Here is a 24,134-nt window from a genome sequence, read left to right as displayed (position 1 = left end):
AATATGATATGATCGTAAAATGTAAAAGAGCAAATAAAAAATATGCTCTTTTTATTATTGGAATCTATTAATATTTGTTTTGCAGAAAAATTAGTCCAAGAACTTCATAATCTAAAGCGGTCTTATAAAAAGAAAAACAACCATGCAAATTTTGCCTATGTAGTAATCCGACACACATTTTATAATGGAAAAAGGAACATCAATTTTATTATCAATAGCAAAATAGATTTTTTTCTTATTAATTCATAACTTATAAATTTTTATTTTCTATGAAATTTTTATATTATTTTTTCAAAATTTAATCATTTTATAAATTATATATAAATTTGATTCCGCGCAAATGCGCGGGATTTCGACTAGTACTATAGTAATTTGAGGCCAATTAAGGAGAACGGTGATGAGGGTGGACTTTGAGTTGCAACTTGCTAGAGCTGGCCTCCAACTATTGAAAGATTTAAATATATTTTTGATGTTAAATTTGATCTTTTATATTTTTTTATAATTAAAAAAGAAAAGTACTTTTGAAAAAAAATTGACTCCACGATTTTAACAATTTATTGTCCAACGCTATACTAGTTAAATTATAACACATTGGATGATCTTTTAGATTTTATCATTAAATTATCTAATCTATATAGCCAATTCACTTGATCCGTAGTACTTAAAGATTATACATATGATTGGTTTAATGCAATTTTCAATCATTTACTTACTTGAAAAGCTTATTATATCCAATAAAAGTCCCTCCTTTCAAATTGCACAATATTCATATTTTTGCTTAATCGATCCCATTGGGGTTCCGATTTCAACAACGCGCATTCTTTGACATCCAATGCATAAGATTTTTTTTTTTAATTTATTTTTTGTCATTTGAGCTAAGAGAAAAGCAACAATAATTGACAAATTTACAAATTTTCTGAAGAAAAACTTTATTTTTCAAGAGATAAATTATTTCAAAATTTGGATACAATTCAACTATTATTCTTTGATATTATTTGATCTCATCAACTGCCTTTTATAAGATCAAGACAATAAATTAAATATATAAAGTACTATAATATATATTAGCTTAAGATGAGATCATATAAAGACTATTAGAACATATTAACCACTCGGATTTTGAAGAGCTAAATCCGTTTACTAAAATTATTTTACAATAAGTCAGAGATAATAGGGTGGCCACGTTGTGGTCCAGTTGCATGTGGAGACTGAAGTGGAGCTTACTGTTTTATACTATTAATTATGTAACACATTTTATATATATGTAACATGTTTACATACATTTATAATTTAAATTCAGACTATATATGTTATTGTCAACCACTTGATTTTTGGTGTATACTAAATTTGTCGTAGCAATTCAAGAAAAATCAAGATCATTATTCAATTGTAAAGTGGTATAAATTGGTTTAATGAGCTAAAAACACCATTACACCGATACTTAATTCATCACAATTCTTTCCTAAAAAAAATCATAATTGTGGCATATTTAAATTTTGCTTTTAGTTGTATTATTCCATATGATATAAAATCCTCACATATAATACATTTCTCGATCTAGATTTAGAAATTAATATATTTTAATGGGAGGAGAAATTTTATGTTACATATTTTTCTTTTCTGTCAATTTTTTGGTAATTAGAAATCTAGTTTCAACTCGAATTATGTGTTTGATTCAAATAAATTTTATAAAATTTGATGAAAATATAATTACATTTGATTTGTTTAATTTAACGACAATGAATATAACGTAATATTATGTTTATATTTTGCAAATAAAATGAACTATAAAGAATAAACAAAAGGGATAAAAATTAGAAATAACACAGTAACTCTAAAACAAAAAAATTGCAATTTAAATAAAACAAGGATGTGAATATTATGATGATCAAAGTAATAAATATTCAGAAAAAGAATCAATCCACAAAGTACAAAAAACAATAATGTGTGAAATATACAGAGAAAAACCAGCCAAAATGCAAGACACCAATTACAATTTTACCCCTCTCTCAAGAAAGAACTAATCCCATGCAAGCCAACCCCAACCCAACAACAAATCCAAAACCCACATTTATCCTTCCGCTGCCTGAAGGTGTTTTATCAGACGACGGTTCCGAAGCCACCGTACCGTTAGTGGAAGAGCCACCAGGTGCTGGCTTTTTCTCCGGCGTGGACGGAGCAGCCGACGGTGGCTTAACTCCAAACAGCTCCTCAGGCAACAAAACCTTGTCAACTTGGTAAAGCGCCAACGGAAATACTTGATTCAAAGCATTGTTGATCTGAGTCTCGACCATTCCGGACGATACATTAACTTGGTTCCCTTGGCCGGTAAAGTTCAGACCAAAAACGCCGCCGTCTTGGCCGGTGGCCTGAGTTCTAACCGGGTTACTAACGAGTAAAAGATTGCTCAAAGTGTAGTATTTAGGTACAATGTGAGCTAAAATAAGCTGAACTTGTTCTTGATTGTTGAGACCATTAATAGTACCGGCTTTAAGGCTGTTAAAGGCGTTATCGGTCGGAGCAAATACGGTGAATCCGTCAGTTGTGCTGTTAAGTTGGTTTTCAAGTTGGTCAGCTACTTGAGTTGACGTTAAAAGACGGATAAATATGGTGAATTGGCCATTTTTGTCGAGAATTCCGGTTACATTGACCGGGCCGGGGGGTGCCGGAGCTGGGGCGGTAGGGGTCTGGGCTTGGATTTGGAGAGAAAGGAGGAGGAGGAGGGTGGCGGTGAGAGAGAGGAGAGTGGTGGTGGCCATGGTAGCTGTTTAAGTGATGTGATCGGAGAGTAGAGTGAAGGGGGAGTATATATATGAGTGTAGGGTTTGGATATTTGTTTTGTTGGAATGAGCTGGCTAGGGTTCAGTCAATAGACAAGTTGTAGTGACCAAGCTGGCTTATAGACTTTGAAGAAAAATAAATTATTTATTGGTACCATTTACAAATTGGAGAAAGGCACAAGGTATAAAAAAAATTTCGATTTTTTATAAAAAATACAGATCACCTCTTTTATTTTTTTGGCACAATTAAATCTCTGTGTTTTTAAAATTAAACAATTAAGCTCTCGTTGTTTTAAAATTGAACAAACTATAAACCCTTTTAGTTTACTTTTGGGATACTTACCCCCTCAAATTTTCGATAAATATTTTAAATATTAAAATTATTTTTGAATTTTTTTTATATGATTATGAGAAACATGTCAACCATTAACGAGTGTTTCTAATGGTGTTGGATGAAAAAGGTTATTTGTTTTATTTAAAAATAAAGATTCAAAAAATAAAAGGATTGATCCGTACTTTTATAAAAATTACGAGGATTGTTTGTACCTTTTGCTTTGGAGAAAAGTATACTAGATCAAACCAAATAGAAAGATTTTTTTTCTTCAGAAATGGAAAAATTCAAATGAAATTAATATTTTTTTTAGTTTAATTATGAGGTATTCTAAACGGATTCTAACTATAAGACAACATCTTTAAGTCTACTATATTTAGACTAATCTCAACTCAAGTTGGATAAATTTCTATGGAAGGTGTAAAATATAAACTCCATATTTTAAACAGCTGTATATATGAATATGATTTGAACATTCAATCTCACTTAATTTAGAGTAGCGGCACACCAACTCACTTATGCTCAAATGTTTTTTAATAAAATGATAATTTACAAAGTACAATCATAAGAAGTAGAAATCAAACAATTTAAAACTGGATCAATCAATTTGTCTCAAAAACAATATTAAATTGAGTTGTTGATTATTATGAAATGCTTATTAAAATTTTAGCATGTGGAAACTAGTATGTATATGGAAGAAAATTCAAAGTCAACTAATTAATCTATGATTTAACTACTTTTATTATTTATTTTAATTGGAATAAACTTTTAATTTGAGAATTTAATTTAAATATGTATTTCATTATAATTTTTTTATGATAAATCTAATTTAATTAAAAAAGTAATTACATTATGTTAATTTTATTTCCTTTTTCTCTTGAGTTTTATTGAATTAAGAATTTAAAACTTTCGAGTATGTCTAAAAACACCATTAGTCCATCAATAAAATTTCATTTTTTTTAATTTTGGGTTCATAAATAAAATGTAGAGCCGATTTGTGTAAGCATTCTTGTTCAAGCACATAGATCTGGTTCGATGAAAATATAGAAACGGGACAACAATCGTTTCTCGTCCTCTGAAAATAATATTTTATCCAAAAAATAAATAAAAAATTGAATGTCACTTGAACTGGATCACATTGAAACCAACTAGATGCCAATATTATACAACCATAAATATATATGACATGATTAATTGGACCACGTGTCATGTTTCAATTGAACTAGACCTAATTATAAACATTACTCTAATTTCTTTCCTTATCAGCGAGGCAGCCTGGCAAGAACATTAGCATGTGGAGTGGCCATATGGGATATCTCTAACAACTGTGTCACATACTGCCAATCCTTTAGGAACCTTATATATATTTGTTGCTACACACTATTATTTTCTACACCCCAAAATTACCAATGTCTTTTTTTTTTTAGTATATAATTTTGTGAGTGTGGGTTGCATAATAAATCACGACTTTAACACATTTTGTAATAATAATATGAATTTTAAAATTATTAATTTTTATTTTTCTAATATTCGAAATACCGATCTATTTTTCGTTAAAAAATACTGATGTGATTGACATATTGCATATTTTAGTGTCCGCATAAATGTTTTTTTTAATAGAAAATAGTTTGGTGTTCCGATTTGCCAAAACATAACAATCAATGACTTGTATTTTAAATTTCATATTTTATATGCAAATTAGGTTAAAGTTTTTGTGATATAATTTTTATTTAGTATTTTTTTAATCGATTGAATTTTGGTTAAATGAATAGTGACTGGATTTATTTTTATGATAATGTCGAGATTTTGTGTCTGACCGTAACGAATATATTTAATATAGATCGATTATAGACTCCTTAACTGTATTAGATTATAGCTACCATTTTACACATCTTCTGCTAAAGTTTGGTCGCAAAATAACAATTTTTTTACATTAATTGACATGTTCCTCTTCAATTGGAACACCATCATCTTATATTTCTGAAATAATTCGATTAAAATTATCAACATGATCGATCTTGTACGTAAATGTGTATTCTCATACATCATATTGCATGGAAATGGTGTTCTCATACAATAAGTTTGTGAGAGTTTGTTTTATGAAACTTGTCTTCCAACACTTCCCATAAAACAACATAATTTCAAATCCCCCTTTTTGCTTAAAACTCATAAAAACATGATCTTACCCCTCTAATAGTGATGCACATAGACCTGTTGAAGTAAAACAACTCTCATCTTCACTTTTCACAAAATAGAATTATTTGAACTATTGAATTTTTTAATATAGAAAGCGATATTTTCAATCATTAAATTGATATCTAAAATTTTATATTTAATATCTAAACTCTAATACCACTTATTGATGCAAAATGTATGCATAAATTAAATAAGAAAAATATAAACAAACATTAAAACAAGAGTTTATTATAGGGTCATCAAAAATATTTATAAAAAAACTTGTAATGATACACTTTTGACATAATCTCAAATTGTTTTAAAGTCTTTAAAACATAATACAAAGAATTCTAGCTCACTTGGTATAGCGAGCCGGTCTTCGAGCCTACTATGGAGAAAAGTTATCGAGCCTGGAGCCGGCTCGATAGTCGGCCCATTGTGGGTGAGCCGTTAGTCGAGCCGGTTCAACGCCAAACTTAGTTATATTTATTGGCTGGTTTGACAATCATTCCATACACAAAGTGGACATAATGTTAACGCGGATAAGCAACAAAATCCTACAAGTTTTCATATAAAAAATATTCACCTAATTGTTTTTTTTTTCAAATATAGATAAAATTTATTAAGGATGAACAAAATACAAATATAAAACTTTGTTACAGGCTTTAACATACGATATATGAAAAACACTTATCAAATTTTACTCTCCAAATATAAAATTCCATTAATACCTTTTTACATAATGAATTAATCTAAAGCTAACATCCTTAGATAATAGGAGAAACTAAAGTTCTCTTAAATTTGTAAATATGAACTTACAAACTCTATCTAATACGAATATTTACTATAATCTTCATCTTCATATTCTTCTTCTTCAATTATAGATCTAATTTCTCCACTAACTCTAGTACTTTCAAAGATTTTCCAACTGCTAGCAAACGAAATTTCGTCATCACATTCATTACCTCTAGCAGAAACCCTAGAGCTAGTTTTTTCTGGTGTAGAATTGCTTATTATTTCTCTAGCCCTAACGGAATTTTCTTTTCTACTTTCAGGGCTTGAAGAAGATCCCATGATGTCTAACAATGGAGTGAAAGTGGAGTTAGTACCACTGCTGGAACTATTATTATTATGAGTTGCTTTCCAATGCCAATTCTTTAGCCCTTTTCTCACTCTCTCTGTGAATACTGCATTCTTTGAACTCGAACCCATCTGTAAGGTTAAGTTCATCAATTATGAGGTGATACTTGCATTCCTTAAGGTGATGATAGGTGCATGAACTAGGGTTTGAGGTGCTTAAAAACCGAACCGAACTGAATAGTCGATCGGTCCAGTTTGGTTTGATAATATAAAAAATGAGTAGTTAGTTGAGTTTGTATTTGAACTAAAAGAAGTTAGGTTAAATTTTAATATAAACTGAATTAAAAATTTAAAATCGAGGCAAAAGTCAATGGAACTGGCTAGTCTAATTTTATTTGGTTTAATAGAGTTGCATCCTTACGAATTTAATTTGATTTGATTTAAGAAGACTACTCAGACTCGACTCGAATGCACATTCTTGTATAGGAGTGTGAAAAATCAAACCAAATCGAACCAAATTAATAAATTTAAATTAGTTTAATTTAAAACTAATAATACCTCATATGTAAATTGATTTTGAAAGTAAAAATATTTTAGTTTATTATTGATACAAACTGTACTGAAAAACAAAATCAAATCAAAAAACCAATTAAAATAATTGTTCAAAAAGAAAATATTTAATTTTTTAATAAAACTATTCGGTTTGAGATATAAAAAAATAGAAATTTCGGTTCAGTTCGGTTAGATGTGGATGTGTGCACACCCCTTGCATCATTACAAGTTTACCTGAGTGACGAGGGCATAGATGGGAAGAGTGACATAGCCACAAAGGAACTGCACACCCACTCCGGTAGTAATTCTGATGACTACATCTGCAGTTTCTTGATTGAAGCAAGATCTTAGGCCATACTGATACTGTTGTTCAACGTACAATATCATCTTAGAATATGCAAAATGTAGTAAATAATTTGTAATATCTATACACAAACTTACCCATGCCCAAGAAAAGAATGCCAGCTGAAATGAATTCTGCAGTATAAAGTAATTCCCCAAGTCAAACAACACTAGCATATAGAGCAATAACAAATAATTAACAATATAACATGGTTTTAGATAGGGGTTGGTTCCGGTTTGAATTGATTAGACAAACCGAATCAGTTTGCTTGATTATTATTTTTAGTTTGATTCAGATCGTTTGGGTTAAAATTTATATTTGCAGTTACAAACAATAATACTTTTATAGGAGGAAAAAGAGTCATTTATGCCTTTAAAGTTTGTCTATAAGATCAAATGAGCCCCTAGTATTCGGAAAGGTTTCAATATGCTTCTAACGTCTTAAAAAGTGAACAAACAGAATCTGATTTTAATTCATAAATGAGATGTTGAGGGCCTGATTGTTAAAATCGGAGAATCTGATTGTTCATTTTTTAAGACGTCAGGAGCATATTTGAACCTTTTCGAACGTTGAGCGCACCCTTGATTTTCGAGTCAAACCTTAAAAGTATAAATGACTCTTTTATACTCTCAAATCAAACCAAACTAAGTTTATTGTTTCGTTTCAATTATTTAGTTTGATTCGGTTTTTATACACACATAGTTAGTTATATAGAGGTGATGAAGCAACAATTTTACCTGGACTATGATGAGCTGGAGGAGATAAAGCATGAATTTAGGTCGATTAAACCAGAAAAGTTGATTGCTAGGCTTCACAAGGAAAGTGCCTCGAATCACTGAACTTTGTTTGCTACTTTCCTTGCACATTTTTGTTATTATTGTTTCAAGCTTTGTGCCTACTGCTAGAACAAGCTGGGCGCAATTTCAAAATTAAATAAATTGTATAATTAAATCGATTTAAATAGCAATATGCCCCTTAAATTTATAAGCAATAAATAATTCACACATATATTAATTTTATGTACAAATCAGTACACGAGCTGGTGATTATGGGCAATTAGTCTCCTAAATTTATAAGGTAATTTTTCTCTCAATTGACAATTTTGTCCCTTTAACTTGTGGGCTAACTGCCTATAATTATCAAATTCGTACACTGATTTGTACATAAAATTAATTTATGTATTAATTAGTTATTGTTTACAAGTTAAATAGCAAATTACTACTTAAGTCTAATTAAATCCTCATTTTCGTAGTTATGTGTTTGCAAATGACAACGTATTTTAGCTTACCACTAGAGTAAGAAATGGTAGCCAATAGTAGTTGTAGAATTCTGCAAAGATATCAGATTTAATGTTGAGAAAGTAAAATCAAGAAAATTGATGTATTGAGTCTATTGACTAGTAGTATAGGTCAAAGGTATAAAAAAGTCCTCTAATATATTTTTTTGCTTTTTTTACCATTTGGCTCTCAATGATTTTAAATGGTGCAAAAAGCACTTTATTTTTTAAAAAAGAGCACTTAAGTCCTTTTAATTTATTTTTTTTTGGACAATTAACCCCTCATGTTTTTAGTTATTTTTGTGGTTTTTTTTCAAGCGTTAAATTTTATTTGAACCATTTAAAGATATTGAAGATTTTAATGGCAAAATAAAATAAAATTAAAGAAACTTATATGCTCTTTTTAAATAATTTGAAAGTTTTTTTGTATCTTCCACCATTGTATAGTCATAAAATGTGTTATTTTTTCACCTTGTGCACTGAAAAATATGAAAAGTAGGCAAAACATCCAAATCCATAACCTGCAAGAGCACGAAACTCATTTGAGTTTTACATTTTGGTGTAGCATTTCCTTTTGGAAAACCATTCTGGAAATCTTGAATTTTAAATTTATACTAAGTTTCGCTATTTTTCGTTTTAAATATTTATTATTTCAGCGTTTCCGTTTCAAAAAACAAAACTGAATATTTACCTGATTCCAACTACATGTTGAAAATCATCATCGAAAGCCTTGGCAAGGAATTTCTGGAAGTTGAATTCGCTTCCTTCAGCAACATTAGCCTAATAGGGTCACCAAATGAACGGGGTCATTTTCATACATTAAAACTAAACATGTATTTTTAGATGATTAAGTTTAAAATTAATTACCAGGATGAATCCATTACGGAGTGTGAAGTAATCCGCTTTCGAGGCGGAACCTTTAAATTGACGAATGAAACATACCTAATTAATCAAATTATAAAATGAAATTAAGAGGCCATTGGATTAAATTAATTATAAATAGGTTAATTAGATTAATTAAACTTACTGGCCAAAGCAAGAAAGAGTGATCACTCCACAGTTTAAGATGTCTTCTACCAAAAGATGTTTGGCGGATGAGTCTAAACCTCCTTGGATCTGATCTTATCAATTTGTGATAGAAAATACTGTCTTAGATTTTATAAAATCATTTTCCGTCATAATTTCATCATAAATTTTTAAAATTTCATCATAATTTTTAAATTTTATATGATAAATTTGTGACAATTTTTTTTATATATAAATATTCATTACAATTTAACTGTTTTTTTATAGTATACATTATATGGAAATTTACCGATTTTGTTGTTTTGTTTCCGTATTTAGAAATATCTTTGAAATTCAAAAATTCTATATTTATAACATATAAGTGTAAAAAGAATTCTTCGACCATTTTCCGTTTAACATTTCCATTTTTATTTTCATACAACATTGATAAGTATTACTATTAATAAAGTAAGAGTCGTGAGCTATTTTTGACAATAAAAAAAAATATAAGGTGTTAAAGTACCATTAGCCATCTGATAATCAAGGGATCTAGTCTCCTCCTCCCATTTTTTCCACTTTCTCATCTGCTCATAATTTGTAAGAATGCAGAATTAAATTAGCTAATAAAATCTTGAGTGTTAAATATTACCTCTTTGTTGTGAAACAATTATTCACTTTATTATTTTTAAACAATTTAAGAAAGTATAATTTATATTTTAAATTTTACAAGTTTATTTTCATGTTTTCTATTATACCCTCATTAGATATTATAATTAATTCATTTTCTTGAGATAATGATAATAATAGTAGACTTTAAATCACAATAATAAAAGAATTTAAAAGTCATGATTTACTAAAAATAAACAAGTAATTAGAGAAAGATTGATACTAATATTAGTTGCATTGGTCTGCATAATCTAGAATAAGGTGCCCATATTTATAAAAAAAGTAAATAAAATAGGTGTAATATTATCACCTTTGCCAAGCCAAGAAACATAGTTAAAGTGCAGCAAATAACATGAAACACAGCTAACACAGAAATGAACATCTTTAGCTGCATCACTCCTTCTCTTGATATCAGTGACACCATTCCCTGTATGTACCATTATCAAATAAATTAAGAAGGATAAGTTCACAGTTTTTAATTAATCAATTTTTTTAGGCCTAATGTCTTAAAAACATCCGATGTATCTTTTAATTTCAATCTTACTCTGACGTTAGAAACTGGTAGATTTTACATTATTTCACATTTTCTCATTTTAAATGTACCCTTAATATTAAATTGACATTTTTTCATTTAGAAATAGTTTAAAAATATTCTTCAAATTGACTCTTTTTGCATTAAATTGAATTTTTTTATATTAAATGGACCTTTTTCAAGAACTTTTTTAAATTTTTTTCAAATAAAAAAATATCAATTTAATGTTTAAGGGAATAATTGAAACTAAAAAAATACAAAATAGGATAAAATTGACTAGTTTTTAATGTTACCATATGATTGAAAAGAGGCTAAAAGGATTTTAAGATTTTTTTTATTATAAACACATACAATACAATACTATTTTTATTTTTATATATACTAAATTATACTCTTAATTGAGGTCCTGATTTTTTTTATAAAATTGTATATTTTTAAAAATAAATTAGTTAGCTAATAATATAAGATAGTTATACAATTTAATTACTTTTTATAATATCTAAATTAACAATTAAAATATAAAATTAAATTAATAAAAAAATTATAATTAAGATAGAATAAATGAAAATAAAATATTATTATTTGTCTGTTATATAATTTTTATAACGGTGCAGCTGCAACTCAATTAGCAGTAAAAAAATAGATGAAAGAATTTCTATGAAAATTTAACGAAATTTTAGAGATTTTATAGTTACTAATTAAAGTTTAAAAAATTTAGCGGGAGAGAAAAAAGTCAAAATTTTTCTTTTCATCGACTAAAGAACTTTGGCGGAGAGAGACGAAAAATCAAGTACTGTGGATGAAAATCACCCAAAAATTATACGACACAATACCGGAATCTGAAATTGTTCTTACTGACTTTTTCTTGGCAATAGGATTCATCTGAAGCTTTACTTGCAGCTGAGATAGCAGCAGGCTGATTATGTCTACATGGATGAAAAGAGTTCGCTACAGCTTCATTTACACAGATTTTCGTAATAGGTGCTTCCGATACTGTAAGAAGCAACGATATGAAACCCATCGTAATCATCTCTGAAACAAATTATAAAAATCACATAATTAATTAACATCAACTACATTTATAATCAAGAAATTACAAGTAGAATTAAGTTGCTAACCGGATTCGATTTTTTTGACAGCTCTAGCAAGCGATTTTGTTTTCCTTTTCCTGAAAAACTGAGATGAACACAATCAAAAGATTTATGATCAAGATCGGAATATAGTTAGAACAAAGTGTAAAAACTAGACCAACGAGTTATATCTCATAAACGCTAGGCAGCAATTCTGCTAGGATGTGAATTCTATTTCTCTCACAAGCGCGCAAATTAGAGACGAAAATGAAATGAAATTAAATAGGAGACATACTTCTGTGATATGGTGAAGAGCAGCTTCAAGTAATAATGAAACCAAAATGAAACATAAACAAATAATTGAAGTAGCCCATGTTGGTGTTAGCTCAAGTGTGGCATTCCCTTTTCCCATAATCTCTAATTTGCTTTCTGAACTATGTTATTTTCTGTTGTTTGATTAGTACATGGTCTTTTATTATAGGAAATATAAATTAATATATCTATAACTCTGATGAAAATAATAAATATACTATGAAAAATAAGTTTTAGTTGTTTGGTATTTAAGTTAAAGATATTCAAACAATAAGTAAAATAAATGAATGGTTTGATTATAATTCAATATCTCAAATTATTTTATAATGAATATTAGTCTATGTATGAAAAAAAGAAATTTTTTTATGATAATAACATTAAAATTTTGATTAATAATTTCTCAATTTTTTTATATGATCTCTTTTACTTATAGACTAATCTATCATAAAGTAATATAAAAATTAAAATAAATTTTATTTTTATTAATTAGACTCTTGATATTTTTATTTATCCTTTGGGTATACTTCACACTATCACAAAATTATTGGATCAAATTGATATATTTGTCTTATTTTTAGCGAAAACTGATAATATTTTTATCTATAATTTATTTAACTATAGTTTTGAATAAATTAATTCAATTTGTATGTATTTTTTGTTAACAAAGAATTTGTATGTATTATAATTAGCTTTTAATTACATTTACCACTAATTGCAGCAGTTCTAAAATGTAAATGGATTAACATAATTGTAGTTTGTAATGGAATTGGTAATCTTGATAGAAGATCGGTTTGTCAACTTTTGGAGACTGATCACTAGGCCTGATTTTCAATGCTAATAGAAAGAAAGTTCGTAAGGAAATTATCATGTCTTAAGCTTGACTTTTTTGAACACGTAATGTGTTATATATATGTACTAAACGGAAGAAAAACCAAATAAAAACTTCATTTCGTCAAAAAAGAAAATAAAATAAATTAAAAACTTCATATCAAGCTATCTCTAAGTAAAACTCATTTTTTGAATGGAAGTAAAATTCATTTGGATAAATAAGATTTTATCATTTAAGTACTTAATATTTTTGATTTTTTTGGAATAAGTTTTAATTTCATCGATCATAGTCTAATTTTGATAAATATATTTTAATTGTAGCTAACTATTTAATTTAAATACATATTTATTAAAAACACTATCTTTTTGAATTTCTGTATTTATGATCAAATATTATAATTGTAAACCAATGGTACTAAAACGTTTAATCTTTTTGACTTTTTAGAAATTTATCCAAATCTTTCAAAAGTTTAAAAATTTATCTAAATATGATAAATTTGTTGACAATTTATCCAATTTCTCAAAATCAAGTTATCATCGGTGCTATTTATGCTTTAATTCATTGGAACTGGAAGGTCCAAATTTCTCATATTTATCAGAATATTAATTTTAACACTAATCACCTAGCAGCTCTTACTAATGATTCGCTAATTGTCTATGTCTCTCATGATGCTCCGCCTCCGAGTTTAATTGATTGGATTAGTCATGATTTACATGGTAAACTGTAATCAGATTAGGTTTTTGCCTCCTCTCTTGTATCAAAAAAGAAAGTTAGATCCTCTATTGGTTGAGAAAAATAAATTCAGGCACCATTTTTGAAATTTTCCCCAATACGTTAAACACTTCGCTTCTTCTTCTTCTTTCTTCTACAAAATTTCCACTAACAATTCGCCACGTCTCTTGTAATTATTAGATCCCAACATCCCCAATCAATCACTTGCCCACAGCTTTCCCCAAAAACAACCCTAAAAAAACAATTCAATTCGAAATTTTCATTTCAAGATCCAATCTTTCTCACAAAAACAACAAAACCCAATTCAATTCGCCGATCAAACATTCATTTCCGTTACTTAATTTGGTGGATGGCAAGAACCAATAAATACGCTTCAATCAATTTCAACAATGTCTACGACAAAAACATAACCAATAATAAAAGTAACAATAACCAAACAAAACAATCCTCTTCTTCCGCTTCGTATTCATCACTCGGATCTTCTCATGGCCGGATGCTAGTTTTGACCCGACCCACACCCAAACCCGCTTCCATCGTCGCCTCTACGCCGCCTCTGTCACCTTCTCCACAAAATAGTAGTACCCAATTGGCTATAAGTCAGGATCAACAACGTGTTGATTCTGAATTTGACTCAATTTCTCTTCGCCCTTCGGGTCGGACTGGACCCGGTTCGTGTGCGGTTCAGATACCGGAGCTGAAGGCGAATAAGTTTGTGCCGCCCCATCTTAGACCGGGTTTTGTTAAGAAAGAGGAGAGGAAGGATGTGGGTCAGAGGCCGCAGCATGGGTATGTTGGAGTTGGATCCGGATCGGGATCTCCGGATGGGTATGGAGATAACGGGCGGCCGAAATCGGGTGGCGGTTATGAGAGGATGAGAAGAGGTGGCGAGTCGGGTCTGGATTTTGGTAATCGGCCTAGATCTAGCGGGAACCGACCCAATTCAAGTGGATGGTATGTTTTTTTAATTCCTAATTAAGTTTCTTGATTCTTTGGCAAAAAAATAAATTAAGTTTCTTGATTAGGGTTTGTTGTTTGTTAATTCTATTTTAATCATTTTTAGTGGCTGTAATTAATGATCATGATCTGTTTGTGAAGGTTTTTAATCTTGTTTTTGTTTTGTGGATGTTAATAAGGGTAAGTCATATAAATCATTTTTTATAAAACTTGAATTTAGATGAGAATTTTTCCAAAGTTTTGAATATTTGATTGAGATCTTGTGGAATATGTTGTTCTTATGAGCAATGATAAGTAGCCTAGCCATCCTCTTTTGTCATAAATGATGATTTTTTTATTAAAATAAGGGGCGGAGGAATCAAATCTAAGACTCTCAGGTCGAATTTTACAGTGTTCCGACTCCCGACTCCCGACCACTAGGCTACGGCTACTAATAATATGGACTTTTAATGATGCTATAAGGTGCTAATACTATGGAATTTTTAATGATGAGGGTGGTTGGTGTTGAGTTATGTTGTGAGGCTATGTTGCATGAAACTGAAACTCTGAAATTGGAGACGGTAGAGTGATTCTTTTTACTATAACAGATTATCAATATAAAGATATTGAGTTTAAGAAGCATTTTCGAAATAGAGGAACCGATAAGTGTCCGTGTAACATAGTCGTGACTCATGAGGTTGTATATTTCACTGGAGAGAGCTACATGCATATAAAACTGTAATGAGGTAAATTATAGTCTCGAATAGGCAAAAACTTAGCGAAACAATGAATATCTATTGAGAGCTTTTAGCTGAACTGGGAAGCTTAAGGTAAGCATATGGGAGTATGTTAGGTATTGTTGTAATGACACTGAAAATAGTCCGTTGAAAGTATTGTATGCCATTTTCAAATCAAGTCCCTGACCCCGTAATCACATATGGCGATCACTCGAGGCATTGACATGAATGAGAGATTATTTTCAGTTGGTGCGGAATTTTTCTTGTAGTTTCTTACTCTGAGTTAATGTGATTGCAGATGTTGTGACGAAAGAAAAGGCTTTTCCAAGGACAGGAACGGAGCAAACTTGAAAGCTTACACGAATATTCATCATCTCCGGAACTGGTTTCATCATTTTGGGAAGATCAGCTGCATATTTTAACACAGCGAAGATAGGATCAAACTAGGTGGCGCCTTTTGGGTTTCAACTCGATGAAATATTTTACGTTCAAGTGGTGTAAAAAGTAGGATCTGGACTTCAAGTTACATCATTGCTTTTTTTTTTGAATCATCAAATCTCATTAAATCGAATATGAAACAGTTACATTTGTAAGAAATTCGGAATAATTCGAAAACTAAATCCGATGACCTGACATGGAACAGACAACATGCTGCCTGATTCGCAGATCTTACTTACGAAAATAAAAATAAATTATTAACTGTTTCGCTAAATAAGTGCAGTCTTCGATCACTCGTCGATCAAAACTTATCCAATCACCCACAAACTCAGAGCATTCCATTCAATCACCACTTGATAACTCCTTCATAAAAAAGAGACAGCAAACTCCTACATAAAAAGGAGACAACAAACCTTTCACAGAGAAAGGACAACAAACCTTTCATAATGAAAGGACAACATAAAACATTCAGAAAAAAAACAAACAATGAAAAACAAATAAAACTAATATAGCTCATAAACGATTCCATTTTATTGATGAAAGATCTTCGATCTATCTTCACTTCTTGGTAAATGAATTACGCTTCGTTGATAGGTTTTAATCCATCAAAAAAATGAAAAAGAGTCGCTATTTATTATATTCTATCAAATTAAAATAACATAAATAAAGGGATGGCTACCGTCAACAACAAAAATCAAACCATTGACGGCAGCCGGAGAAGAAATAAGAAAAAAACTCTTGGCGGCTAGGGTTTTTTTAGAGAGAAAAAAGAGGTTTTTAGCCGTGTGTGGTAGTTTTTAGTTACATCATTGCTTATTAATTCAATTTTAGCTGCTTTTAAAGAAAGACATAAAGGTGCCTGAAGACTGTAGAATATAACTTTTGTGTAATTTTTGTTGTTGTGCCCTGTTTAAATTGATTTTACAAATTCTTAAGGCAAGCATCTTGTTATGTCTGCTGCCTCTCATTTTGATTTTAATGCAAGTTTAAAGAAAATTTCTTTACAACATGATCAGATATAGTTTTTATATTGCGGAATCAAATAGATTCAATTTGATCAGTCTCGAAAATGGAATGATAAGAGAACTTGGATTCATTTGTTTTTGTTTTTGACATATAGCCATTTTTAATAACTTGACATAAAATAAAATACATATGCAATTGTATGCAAAACATTCTTCGCAAACCATCTTATAAAATAAAAATAAAATTACGCAACTGCTCTCAAAGCAAACTTTGATAAGTTTCAGACTTTATACGAATGCCATATAGAAATGTGTGTTTCTCAAGGGTAAACTTCGATGAGTGCTCTCAGGCCGAGCACAGGATTGATTGTATACCGGCTAAATCCGGCATCAACGAAGAGCTTAGCCCATTCTTCCTCGTTCCTCTCTTGACCAGAGACAAGGACCAACATTTCAAGATCATAGAGCTGTATGATTTCTGATGATTCCTTAATCTTTTTTTCAGTTCCCATCACTGTGTCGATGATTATCACCTTTCCGGATTTCTCTCCATTGTTTGTTATTGCTTCTTTGCAATTCTTGAGTAATTTCAAACAATCTTCATCACCAAGTACATGAAATATCATCTGTTTTTCACTTGATTATATGTCATATAGTTATATAGACAACCAATAATAGAAATGCTAAAATAGAAAATTATTTCAAAAGAAGAAATGGTGAAGTGATACTTTTAAAAAAAAATAGATTACAACAAAAAGCAACAATATCTAAAATGATAATATTAAAAACAAATGAAATTAAGAGAATGAAAAGTCTATACCTTTAACATGACTGCATCAGCAGGAGGAATAGATTCAAACATATCACCTCCAACAAAACACAAATTCTTACCATCTTCCAAACCCTCAACAACATGTGGAAGATCCAAAACCGTGCACTTCAAGTCAGGAAAATTTTCAACAATGGCTTTAACCATAATTCCTTTATTACCCCCAACATCAACAAGTGAATTAATCCCCTTAAACACATCCCTACATTTACTAATCACCACTTCCTTGACAACCAAGCTATCACTAGTCATAGCTTCATTGAAAAAACAGTTAAACCTAGCTTCCTCACCAGCAAAATCCCAGAATGTTTTACCATGAGTCATACTAAATGGACTAGCATCGTCACTATCGTCAATCCGGAACCAAGAACTCAAGAAATCCCATGGTTTGGTGAGTATAGGATCAAGAACTGCTAGAACATATGGTCTAGCAGTGACTGGTCTGTTTTTCAGCAGAAGAAGAGATGACTTGGTAAGCAAGTAACCATTTTCATCGCTGTTAGGGCTAACTTTTTGAAAAGAAAAGAAACCTGATTGAATAAGAAGCTGCATGAGACGATGGAGATGGTGAGATTTTGATGGGTGGACGTTAGGCAACTCCGCGACGAGTTGAGAATGAGTCATGGGTTGGCCATGGCTGTGTATGATATCTGGTAACCCTAATTCTACTGCACATTTTAGGGACATGGATTTGATGAAGGCGAATGTGTGGCTCCATATATGAGCATGAGCTAAAAGAAGATCGTCTGAATTGTTATTTCCATCACTCAACTGATCCATTACTCAATTGTGTAATGCTTTCTTTTTTTAGGTTTCTACACTCTGCAAATGCAATTGTGTATTTATAGCTTGATGGAGATGAACTATTGAACTCAATGGTTTATTATATTTAAACAATTAAATATTAATATTTAAATATCTAGTCAAGTTCAAATTGATCGATTAATAATTGGTGCAATCTCCATTATTTTTCTATAGCTTTTTTGAGTTTCTATAATTGCAATTGCAATGGAAATAGATCTAGCAAATCTAAATTAAAAATTCATGTAAATCAAGACTAAGAATTGCGGACAATGATTTCCATTAATTTATCAAAACGTGATAGTCTACTAGATTTGACATATCTTTCTTTGTTTTTGATCGAAATTAAATTATTGTAAATCATGGAAGCAGTATTGCATAATCCGGTTCTTTTTATATAATTATGAAAAAAAATTATTCTAAGAATCATGTTTTAATTTTGTGTTTAGGCATTTTTATTTTTTTATTTGATGCTTATTTTCGATAACTGTTTCATAAACTCTTTTTGCTTTTCTACCTGGTACTTACATTTTCAAAAACAGTTTTACTTGTTCCCTATACTAATAGAGAGTCCGTTATATTTTCACACTTCTATAAATTGAAGGATTCTATAAATTAATATTTGAAAGTGCATGGATTAAATAAGACAATAGAAACGCATAAAAACAAAACAAAATAAAAATAAAAAATATAGAAATATTAAAATATGTTTTGTCTAATAATTATTAGAAAGATAAAATAATATATGTCCCAATCATTAAATATGTAATGAGGGTCATATCAAATGCTTTTTGTTCATTTGTTTTCTCGAAAAAGAAACATTTCTAATTAGTGAAAGTTTCTTGTTCTAAATTTGCTGTTATCTTCTCTGTAATATTTTTTCTTATGATAATTTTTTTAAGATTGCTTTCTAGGATAAACTCAAACTCTCCAAAAGATTCTAAATAGCAATGTTGTCAAACTCGACTTGAACCGGTGATGACAGAAGGTGAAGGGTTAAAGGTTCAACCGAGATTGAATCTGGATTGAAAATAATAATATATTTAATAATTAGGGGTTTTGACAAAAAAGTGTCCCCCATAATTTTTTATTTCTTTTTTTGTACCCCAGCCCACAAAAATTATATTTTTGTGCCTGGGGACCCACCAGCCCGCAATGGCTCATTGCGGGCTGGTAGGGCTAATCCAGCTGATTAATTGTAATCAGCTGGATTAATTATCTAAAGCAGCCCGCAATAAGCAATTGCGGGCTGCTTTAGATGGCTGATTGGGGAGTGCTCTCCCCAATCAGCCCAATGATTGGGGAGAGACTCTCTCCCCAATCACTCTCCCCAATCATTTTAATTTTTTTAATTTTTTAATTATAAATTTAATATAACAATAAAAAATATATTTATGTATTATTTTAATTACGATTTTTTTATAAAATGTATTTCTAATAAATTATTTGGAGATTCCGGGATACTAATTTTACGAAATGGATTTATGTTGTTTTAATCTTTTCATTTATGGATTAAATAGATTAAATGAAAAAATTTAAATAGTTGTCAATTATGTTAATATTACCAAAAATCAATGTCATTAAATTAATAAAATTAAGGGAATGATTCAGTTACTATGTTTTAATGGTTAAAAATCGAAAATCATATGGTTTTAAATATGGAAAAAATTGTATTATTGACTTTGAGAAAAATAATTAAATGGTTAAAAAATTTAAAATTCATAGTATTTAAAAGGTAATGAATCAAAAAGGTAGTAATTAATGTGAATAATTGTCTTGTCCATAACTAAATAACTAACTTAATACAACTATTCAAAGGAAGAAAATTTATAATCTATAGTAAATACGTTTATAGTGGTAATTTGAAATAATTAATTAATTTTTTTAGAGAATTGAAATAATTAATTACTCCGAGAAGACAGCAAGAAAGAGTAGATTTTTAAGGAAAATACTGTAAACATGACAATTAAATGGTCAAAATAAGTGTTTTCTGTTTTAATTATAATTGAAATAATTAATTAGATAATTATTAGGCATTAACTACCCAATCATTTTATTATTCGTATCATTTACTGGTATAAATGGATTAAAACAATATAAATATTTAAATAGTTGTCAATTATATTAATATTATCCAAAATTAAAAATAATTTTAATAAGAAAACCACAACTATTTATTTTTCCGTGGCCACCTTACACATGATAATTGGTCCAAAATATTTTTCTCAAAAAAAAATAAAAAAATTAAATATAATTATTCAAAAAATTAATATCGCAATAATTATATTTCCAAATAATTTGTTAGAAATACATTTTATAAAATAATTGTAATTAAAATAATATATAAATATATTTTCTATTGTTATATTAAATTTACAATTAAAAATTTAAAAAATTTAAAATGATTGGGGAGAGAGTTTCTCTCCCCAATCATTGGGCTGATTGGGGAGAGCACTCCCCAATCAGCCATCTAAAGCAGCCCGCAATTGCTTATTGCGGGCTGCTTTAGATAATTAATCCAGCTGATTACAATTAATCAGCTGGATTAAAGCTAGCCCTACCAGCCCGCAATGAGCCATTGCGGGCTGGTGGGTCTCCAGGCATAAAAATATAATTTTTGTGAGCTGGGGCACAAAAAAAGAAATAAAAAATTGGGGGAACATTTTTTTGTCAAAAACCCTAATAATTATTTATGTAATTTTATGAAAAATAAATATTTTATATAATACAATTATTGAAAAATATAATTATATATTACATAAATTATAATAAATTGTTAAAATAATAAATTAAAGAAAATAAATATATGTTATCAAAAGCGTTTAGTCCAATATTTCAAATAATCTCTACAAATAGTACAAAATTCTGTTTAATTGAGTAATTAATTTGATTAGAAAATAGGACATATATGTCTCTTAATGTCCATTATTTGGTAATTAAATTTGAAATAAATAAATATTTTGATTTAGAGTGAAGAAAATTAAACTAATTAAATTAAATTATAAAAAAATCCATAATACTCATTAAATTCGGACCGAGTCGAACGGGTTGAAAGGGTTTTGGCCGGGTTGACCGGGTTTGAGCCGGATTATTGAAAAAAGGGTTTTATGGGTGTTCCGGTCCGGTTAAAACACCGGTTCCCGGATTTTTCGGTTGACCAGGCTGGGCCAGGTCGGTTTTGACAACCATGCTAAATAGAGTAAAATAATTATTAGCTGAATTTGTAAAAGATATACTCAAAAAATCGGGCAAAAAGTCATACCAGTCATTAATTTTATGGAATAGATTGATATAATTCAAATTTGGTCCATTTTGACAATTTAATCCAATACATATGCTGTTATATTTTTACAATGTATAAAGGTATTAGGTATATGTTAAAAGATTAAACATAAATATATTGAAATTCACATAAAATATTAAAAGAAAAATATAAATATATTGAAATTGACATTAGATATATATATATATATATATATTTTTTCAACGTGATATATATATCTTTTTAAGGACAAATGACTAAAAAGACTAAATAGTTGGCGAAAATTTTGTTTATTCCCAACTATTCAAAAGTATCCGTTTTATTCTGAAACACGTGTGTTTACTTCCAAAATGTTCATCCGCGAAAAGGCATAAGTCTAAGCTGATAGGCGAAGACTTATGCCTTTTCGCGGATGAACATGGCTTGCCATTTATTTGCCACACATAACAAAAAAATACAGATAAGTTCTTCAGCTTTTTCTTTGCAAATTTTTATTAACCTTAAAATCTAAATCGCTTCAACTAAATCTTTAAATTTAAAAAAAATTCAAAAACATTAAGTTTTTTATGAACATTTTATAATTAAATAAACAATTACATAAATTTATAATTACTAAATTAAATTCAAATTTTTTCTTTAGTTAAATCAAATTAACTAACTTTAGTTATTTAATTATAAGTTTCTTCAATTAAAAAAAATATAATTTAAATATCATTGTTTATTGGAAACTATTTATATGTTTAAATAAAGGCTTTATCATCAAAAAATATCAAATTTATACGTCTTGTGTCATGACCAGTGTTTTAAAAACCGAACCGGTAGCCGGTTTCCGGTTCAACCGGTACAATGACCGGTTCAACCGGTTTAATAAATTTAAAAAAATTCTGATTCACCGGTTTTATGCCGGTTCAATCCGGTCCGATCCGGTTCAACATCTGGTTTTTTGCTGGTTCATTCCGGTTTAACCGGTTCAACCCGGTCCAACCAAAAGATCCGGTTTTCACAGTTTCAGACCGGACCACTGGCCGGTTTGCGGTTCAACCGGTCCGACCGGCCAGCCCAGTCCGATTTTTAAAACACTGGTCATGACTCATAAGTTATAACCAAATCTTTAAAAATTCACTATATTTAGCCAAATCTTATATGTTGTTGTTTTTTTCCAGTAATTTTTAAATCGAACCGGATTTATTGTCCACATGTCATTCATGTCACTTCCGATTCGGATTCTATTTTAAGAACTGGATAATATTTAAACACAATTGACTCTTATTATTTCTATATTTTTGATTATATCAATGCAAGTTCATGCTGTTAATATTGAATTTAAATTCACCATGTGCATCATCACTACCGTGGTAATACTAACTACTAAGTCCCTCTGGTTTCGGGTCATTTCAAATTGTTCTAGCATTTATAAATGGGATAATTTTTCTTTGGGTGATGTGAATTTGTTCTCTTTTCAAATAAAAGGCATAAAGAAATCTTGCTATAGAGATAATTTTATTTGGAGTGTGTTCATTTATAAAGTGGGGGATGATGCTTTAATTGATTTATGGAATTATAATTCGATGAGTTCTGCGACTGCTATTAATCTTTTCCGAGTCTTTATAAACTCTCGAATCAAAATCATGCAACTCTTATGTAAATTGCGATGATGGGCGGCGTTGGAGGCGTAGGTTACGTGATGTGAAAAAATGGTTGTGTTTAATGCTTTTTTGATTAAGTTTTATGAGCTGTTTTTTGTGGCTGAAAATATTGATATTTGATGTGGAATTCGACTACTAGAATTTATTCTTCGGCCTCTTTTAGTAGGTTTATTTATGTTGCTAGAGAGTCGAGTACAACAACAGTCTCTAGTCCGTTTCAACGGTCATTGCAGCCGCCACTCCTGGTCTTCTTTAGCAAGTCTCGACAGTCCCTTAATTCTTCAGTTTGGCATCGGTAGGGTACGACATCTGTGATTAATGTTGGTTTGAATTCTCCGGTTGGTATATTTTCAGAGAAATTCTTAGGTAGACTCGGTCTACCATGTCATCCGTAGACTAACCTATCACATTATGACACGTCATTAAAATGATGACAATCTTGTAAATTCATGTTTTACTTATTTACACCTTTGAATAGTAATATTACAAGATTGCCATCATTTTAATGATGTGTCATAATATGATAGGTTTGGTCTACGGATGACGTGGTAGACCGAGTCTATCTAAGAATTTCTCATATTTTCAAAACTTTGGAAGTCTTTTAAGAAATTAAGCCATTTTTTTTCAATGATTATATCTTGTTCCAGGAGGAAATAATGCGAGACTATAGGAGTTGCGTGGATTATTCTGATATGGGAGATTCAAAATTGCAGAAATATAAAGATTTTTAGACTAGATTATATTGATAGAGGAAATTATTTATGGGGTTTTTTCATGACAGTCTTTTACTTTAGGTGTTGTATTTTTTTTATTTAGGTTTTGATCTATATACGGATGGGG

General features: G+C 29.7%; 4 protein-coding genes across 4 annotated transcripts; 1 reads left to right on the top strand and 3 right to left on the bottom strand.

Moving 5' to 3' along the window:
• Positions 1 to 1,879: 1,879 nt before the first annotated feature.
• LOC126657663 (fasciclin-like arabinogalactan protein 13) lies at positions 1,880 to 2,846 on the bottom strand. Its single transcript, XM_050352389.2, has one exon. The coding sequence runs from the start codon at positions 2,757 to 2,759 to the stop codon at positions 2,010 to 2,012; it is 750 nt and encodes a 249-aa protein (XP_050208346.1). The 5' UTR covers positions 2,760 to 2,846; the 3' UTR covers positions 1,880 to 2,009.
• A 3,238-nt stretch (positions 2,847 to 6,084) lies between these two features.
• LOC126657021 (MLO-like protein 12) lies at positions 6,085 to 12,257 on the bottom strand. Its single transcript, XM_050351640.2, has 14 exons — positions 12,106 to 12,257; positions 11,859 to 11,916; positions 11,600 to 11,772; positions 10,519 to 10,635; positions 10,066 to 10,126; positions 9,565 to 9,653; positions 9,405 to 9,479; positions 9,229 to 9,317; positions 9,009 to 9,058; positions 8,550 to 8,590; positions 7,999 to 8,172; positions 7,360 to 7,395; positions 7,153 to 7,281; positions 6,085 to 6,498 (listed from the first exon to the last, which is right to left on the bottom strand). Exons 1-14 carry the CDS (start codon positions 12,220 to 12,222, stop codon positions 6,115 to 6,117), a joined length of 1,593 nt encoding a protein of 530 aa, XP_050207597.1. The 5' UTR covers positions 12,223 to 12,257; the 3' UTR covers positions 6,085 to 6,114.
• A 1,564-nt stretch (positions 12,258 to 13,821) lies between these two features.
• On the top strand, positions 13,822 to 16,800 carry LOC126655864 (uncharacterized). The gene is made up of 2 exons (XM_050350206.2): positions 13,822 to 14,634; positions 15,652 to 16,800. Coding segments are annotated over exons 1-2 (603 nt in total). The 5' UTR covers positions 13,822 to 14,032; the 3' UTR covers positions 15,653 to 16,800.
• A 61-nt stretch (positions 16,801 to 16,861) lies between these two features.
• Positions 16,862 to 18,434, bottom strand: LOC126655863 (trans-resveratrol di-O-methyltransferase-like). The gene is made up of 2 exons (XM_050350204.2): positions 17,577 to 18,434; positions 16,862 to 17,382 (listed from the first exon to the last, which is right to left on the bottom strand). Exons 1-2 carry the CDS (start codon positions 18,363 to 18,365, stop codon positions 17,077 to 17,079), a joined length of 1,095 nt encoding a protein of 364 aa, XP_050206161.1. The 5' UTR covers positions 18,366 to 18,434; the 3' UTR covers positions 16,862 to 17,076.
• Between the last annotated feature and the right edge of the window lie 5,700 nt (positions 18,435 to 24,134).

Source organism: Mercurialis annua, linkage group LG7 (genome assembly GCF_937616625.2).
Source record: "Mercurialis annua linkage group LG7, ddMerAnnu1.2, whole genome shotgun sequence".
NCBI lineage: Eukaryota > Viridiplantae > Streptophyta > Magnoliopsida > Malpighiales > Euphorbiaceae > Mercurialis > Mercurialis annua.
The sequence above is the reverse complement of the archived record's forward strand: the minus strand, read 5'-3'. Positions and strand labels throughout refer to the sequence as shown.

Excerpts from the sequence above, each read along its gene's own strand:
- LOC126657663 (XM_050352389.2), bottom strand. The coding sequence starts at position 2,759 with ATGGCCACCACCACTCTCCTCTCTCTCACCGCCACCCTCCTCCTCCTC.
- LOC126657021 (XM_050351640.2), bottom strand. The coding sequence starts at position 12,222 with ATGGGAAAAGGGAATGCCACACTTGAGCTAACACCAACATGGGCTACT. Across the intron at positions 9,480-9,564 it reads ACTCTTTCTTGCTTTGGCCA|GTATGTTTCATTCGTCAATT; the intron begins GTAAGTTTAATT and ends TTGATTAATTAG. Across the intron at positions 8,591-9,008 it reads CATATTTTTCAGTGCACAAG|AATTCTACAACTACTATTGG; the intron begins GTGAAAAAATAA and ends ATATCTTTGCAG.
- LOC126655864 (XM_050350206.2), top strand. The coding sequence starts at position 14,033 with ATGGCAAGAACCAATAAATACGCTTCAATCAATTTCAACAATGTCTAC.
- LOC126655863 (XM_050350204.2), bottom strand. The coding sequence starts at position 18,365 with ATGGATCAGTTGAGTGATGGAAATAACAATTCAGACGATCTTCTTTTA. Across the intron at positions 17,383-17,576 it reads CTGATGCAGTCATGTTAAAG|ATGATATTTCATGTACTTGG; the intron begins GTATAGACTTTT and ends AGTGAAAAACAG.